The following is a 5,660-nucleotide window of genomic DNA, read 5'->3' as shown; positions in this document are numbered from 1 at the left end:
AGATAGATATAGAGAGATCTTTCATTCTCTTGTTCACTCCCTAAATTATCACAACTGCAAGGAGTTTCACCTGGATCTCCCACAATGGTGGCATGGGCCCAAACACCTGAGTCATCCTCTGCTGCTTTCCCAAGCAGGAAGCTGGATTGGAAGTGGAGCAGCTGGGACTAGGATTGGTGGCTTAACCTGATGTGTCGCAACACAGGCCTCTGTGGAGGCATTTGTTAAGGTGTCTTATAAAAACACATATAAAAACAGCATACTTTTATAAATCCAACCATCTTGGGTCTTTTGTTTCTGTTTCAAGGTGCTTTCTCTGAATTCTCTTAAAAAATATTGAGGAAAATTGAATCAAACAATAAGTTTATTTTGGTGCAAAAAAAATTAAACATCCATGTATATGAGGGGTCTTCAAAAGATTCATGGAAATGGGTATGATGAAAAACTATGAATGGATTCAAATTTTTGTGCAGCAAGATAAATATTTTATTTCCTTTTTCATGAACTGTTTGAAGTAATCTTGTGTATTCTTAGTCTAAATATTAGCTATCCTGAAAGACTTAAAGAAACAAAGACTACTCATTAACTAAGCATCTGCCTCTTCCCACAAGCTGGAAATCTCCAAGGGCCAGAGTACAATGAAAAATCAGTCTCTGGAGGAATTACAGTGTTTGGCTGCTGGGTAAAGACTAAGGAAAGTGGTTGTCCAGGGAAAAGGTAGGATAATATAAAATCTAAAGGGCAGAGAGGGCTCCCCCGGGAGGTCTCTGAAAGGGGCAGTGTTCCTCACATGACTCTACATTGTTCATCTATGCTCTCCTGTGGCTATTCCTGAAGGGTCCTGTAAAATTTTCCTTCTTTAGAGTGAAAGAAATGTGGGCTACCAGGCAGAGTAACAGAGACAGTTTAATAGAGAAAATTCCAGTGATGTGGGTAACTGGCCAGGGGTTGAGGTGTTGGGCTGAAGGAGCCTGAAGGGTAGGGTCATGCCAGAAGTGAGCTATAAGTCCTCAATTCCACTACAAAGGGCTTGGCAGGCCTGGAGGAGACTGGTTATACCAAGACCTTCTTCTGGAGATGAGGTGAGAAGGAAGGACATGGGAAAGGGGAAAAATGGAACCTCTGAATACTTTTATTCAAAGCTGAGAGAACGGGCAAGTCGAAATCTAGGATGGTGGAAAGACAGTTTCAGAGACCAAGAAGAGTCATGAGAAAAGAAACCAACTCTAAGGGTGATTGGAAAGGTATTTTGTTGGAGGGGGGTACAGGTAAGGGTACAGGATCATTATAAACAAAAAGGTTTCATTCAGAAGAGCTACACAATAGTGCTTTTATCTTTAAGATATTTTAAATTTGAATCATGTAATCTCCAACCTGTAAATAAGAATGAAAGATCCTCACATGTCCTAGGATTTAGTTATTGAAGTTAAGTGACTTGTTTAAGCTGTTTTTTTTTTTTTTTTGACCTTCCAGTTTTTCATGTGAATGTCTCTGAAGGGTTGTAAGTGAATATGCTAGAAATGTTTCTTGTGAGAGTTTGTCCAGGACTTGCTGAAAACAGTGCAATCATGAGGAATGTTGTATCTTGATCTGGGTAGTGGCTATGTGGGTGTGTTCATGTGTTCACATCAAAATTTGTTGTTGTATGCTTGAGATTTATACACTTTGTAGTATGAACATTTACTGCCATTAAAATATGAACAAAAATGAGGAACCATTTAGTTGTGAATGTTTTGGAGAGATCAAGTAGAACAAAGATTGAAATCACTAGATTGACAAGTAGATCTTTGATGGAGAGCAATACTGATCTTGGTAAGAAACTTCAGTATTAACAGGTTGAATGAAATAGAAATTCTAAAACAAGGCTGGTATTGCAGCTCACTTGGTTAATCCTCTGCCTGTGGTGCCAGCACCCTGGGTTCTAGACCCAGTTGGGATGCCGGTTCTGTCCCGGTGCTCCTCTTCCAGTCCAGCTCTCTGCTGTGGCCCAGGAAGGCAGTGGAGGATGGCCCAAGTGCTTGGGCCCTGCACCAGCATGGGAGACCAGGAGGAAGCACCTGGCTCCTGGCTTCAGATTGGTGCAGCACGCTGGCCATAGAGGCCATTTGCGGGGGTGAACCAACGGAAAAGGAAGACCTTTCTCTCTGTGTCTCTCTCTCATTGTCTAACTCTGCCTGTAAAAAAAAAAAAAAGTTCTAAAACAAAGGCACAACATATCAAACCAAATGTCCTGTGTTTGAAAAGACTAATAACATATGTAAATATGTAGAAAGGCTAATCAAGAAGAGAAGTAAATGAACACACAAAACACTGTCAAAGTTACAAATGTTAAAACCCCTTAGAAGTTGACAAGGCTGGAGAAAGGAGGAATGGTAGAGGACATCTGCTAAGGCTGCCCTTGAAAGAATGATAGATTTAAGCAGCAGCCAGGACAGGAAAACAGTTGATCATTAGCTGGTGGGGATAGGAATTCTGTAGGTTTTCCCCAGTTCTTAAGCAGTGATGCCCAACCCTACATCTGTAGCAAGCGGAAAAATACACAGTAGTTGTAAGGATATCCTGAATTGTTTTTCACCCCTTATCACCATTCTACTTTGTTTTCCCTTGTTTTCTTATGATCACAGAGGATGTCTCACCCAGTGGCTATCCACGACAATTCTTACAATCTTACTGTGGTGCAGAACCCACTGCTTTATTCAGTCTGTTCCATGATATAGGACTTCTCAGATTTAAGGTTTTGGTTTTTCATTTGTTATTAATTTTATTGTTTCAATAATGACCACAGTTTGCACATATGTCCTACATTTAGGGTTTTGGTAAACTCCTGAGGACTTTCCTTCACTCAAGTGTGTTGCTGGTACCTGATATAGGATCAATAAATACTTGAATTTCTAGAAGGTAAATACATGGTTAGGATGGAGAACCATGCGAATGCAGGTGGGATCCTGAGCATAAGATCCCAACAATCTGACCCAGCCAATGATTCTGGGAGGGGCCAGGTACTCAAGTAGAAACACTACACAAGGAAAGGGAAATGGGAAATTTCCCAAGTGCTTCTGGAAACCTGGAAGACCTTTACTGAGGGGAAATATAGGAAGAAATAGCTAAAGGCAGAGTGGTGAAAAGGATGGACATCATAATTGCCTGATGGGTTTATGTATGTGTATGTGGCCAGTGTTCATAGTCTAGTTTTTGTCTAGTATTCTTGAACTGATGGACACCTGGGAATCACAGCTGAAAAGACCCTGACTCAACTCTTAAATTCACCACATAGTCGCTATGTGATCTTGAAATATTTAATCTCATTTGAATTGTGCAACTGTCTTACATAGATACTTATCCTATTTTACAAATGGAGAAATATGCTCAGCATATTTAATACTTTTTAACACAATCCTGGGGATAGTATGTTCATTGTAGATGCTTTCTACTCTGAAGGATAAAAGCTTCCCTCTTATCTGCTTGTCTTGGCAGTTTATCACGCAGAAGGAGAATGTTATATTTAAGAATAATAAAAATATACTTGGAGGCACTCATCTAAGATGTAACCCAAGATCTGTGATTATTTAGTTCTTAATTTAACAAAGTTCAAAAGGAAACCTAGACTGAAATTTAGTGAAGACATAATATAATTATTTGCTGGTATTCTATTATCTTCTGTGGAAAGCAATAATATTATCTAAAAGGCTTGTTTTCTTGAACCATTGATGTATTTCTTCAATCACAAGAATGTTTACTTAATGTCTTTCCTATTACTCTGGTGAGGATACAAAGTGTGACATATTTGATGTCAAGCATTTCACTATTTCATTCAACAACTATTAATTATTATTAACTAATTTGTCAGAGATAAAAGATAAATTCTGTCCATTGATTTATCATTTGTTCTGTGGGAACTGTTTACTATATTGAGGGTGCATGTTTTCCTTTAAAAGATTTGTGCACTACAGCTATGATAACTTACATAGTACTAGGCCATGAAGAAGAGACATACAAAGCAATAGGTTGCATTTAAGAATGGGTAGCTTAGGTTCATAAGCAGTCAACATGGGAGATACCATAAAAGCTTAAAACAAAGATCCCTGCTTACCCTAAACATGACATGGGGGAAAGAACAGAGACTTTCCAAAAGAGGTTAGCGTTGAACTAATCCTTGAATGATGAACAAAAATTAGTAAAACAGATAATGTTGGGAAGAATGGAAGTTGGAGCAAGACAGCTTTAACTATATGCCAGTTTTCTGATCCTGAAAATGCCACCACACTTAAAATTTCTCAGGCTTTCCCAACACCACAAATAGGAACAGATTTTGCATGATTGTCTCCTTTTCTGACATCACATTATGTATCAACAGGAAATCAGTTTCACCTGGGATGCCAGGGCCACCCTCCAATCAAACAATGGGAACCCCTGCCACCTTCTTCCTTGTGGGGATTCCAGGTTTGCAGTCTTCACATCTTTGGCTGGCCATCTCACTGACTCCCATGTACACCATAGCCCTGGCAGGAAACACCCTCATCATGACTGTAATCTGGATGGATTCCACTCTACAAGAGCCCATGTATTGCTTCCTGTGCATTCTGGCTGCTGTGGACATTGTTATGGCCTCCTCTGTGGTACCCAAGATGGTGAGCATCTTCTGCTCAGGAGACAGCTCCATCAGCTTTAATGCTTGTTTCACTCAGATGTACTTTGTCCATGGAGCCACAGCTGTGGAGACAGGGCTGCTGCTGGCCATGGCTTTTGACCGCTATGTAGCCATCTGCAAGCCTCTACACTACAAGAGAATTCTCACCCCTCAAGTGATCCTGGGTATGACTGTGGCCATCACCATCAGGGCTATTCTGTTCATGACTCCACTGAGTTGGATGGTGAGTCGTCTGCCTTTCTGTGGTTCCAATGTGATTCTCCATTCCTACTGTGAGCACATGGCTGTGGTTAAGCTAGCATGTGCTGATCCCATGCCCAGCAGCCTCTATAGTTTAATATGTTCTTCTATTATTGTGGGCTGTGATGTGGCCTTCATTGCCTCCTCCTATGTGTTGATTCTCAGGGCAGTATTTGGTCTGTCCTCAAAGAATGCTCGCTTGAAAGCATTAAGCACATGTGGCTCCCATGTAGGCATTATGGTTCTGTTCTATCTACCTGGAATAGCGTCCATCTATGTGGCCTGGCTTGGGCAGGCCACAGTTCCCTTGCACATCCAAGTGCTGTTAGCTGACCTGTACCTGGTCATCCCACCCACTTTAAATCCCATCATCTATGGCATGAAGACCAAGCAAATTCAGAAGGGAATATGGAATTTGCTTATGCACTGCCTATTTGGACATTGAGATATGGTTCTTGAAACACGAAATCTGTTGAGACTTTGAGATTTCCAGGCAGCTCAAAGATGTGTTGGAGTTTTGCTGGGCTGGACTGGATCACTGGACATTATAGGTTTGATGAATCTGTAATGGGTATCCTCTATCACTTCTCACTTTCTAACAAAAATGGGAACTGAATGATTATGATATTCTAATGACATTTTAATCACTTCAGTCAACTTGTAGTTGCTGAGAGATAAGTTTGGATATATTATGCAGATTTAAAATTTTTCTTTCCATAGCTTCTGACCCATATTTCCAACCTAATATTCTCCCAGTACTTCTGCTATGGAT

At 40.5% G+C, this 5,660-nt stretch overlaps 1 protein-coding gene across 1 annotated transcript; it reads left to right on the top strand.

Annotated features, from left to right (window-relative positions):
* Nucleotides 1-3,169: 3,169 nt before the first annotated feature.
* Nucleotides 3,170-5,454, top strand: LOC127484095 (olfactory receptor 52I1-like). Its single transcript, XM_051823036.2, has one exon. The coding sequence runs from the start codon at nucleotides 4,314-4,316 to the stop codon at nucleotides 5,331-5,333; it is 1,020 nt and encodes a 339-aa protein (XP_051678996.2). The 5' UTR covers nucleotides 3,170-4,313; the 3' UTR covers nucleotides 5,334-5,454.
* The last annotated feature ends 206 nt before the right edge of the window (nucleotides 5,455-5,660 follow it).

Source organism: Oryctolagus cuniculus, chromosome 1, assembly GCF_964237555.1.
Source record: "Oryctolagus cuniculus chromosome 1, mOryCun1.1, whole genome shotgun sequence".
In the NCBI taxonomy this organism is placed as follows: Eukaryota; Metazoa; Chordata; class Mammalia; order Lagomorpha; family Leporidae; genus Oryctolagus; species Oryctolagus cuniculus.
The sequence above is the reverse complement of the archived record's forward strand: the minus strand, read 5'-3'. Positions and strand labels throughout refer to the sequence as shown.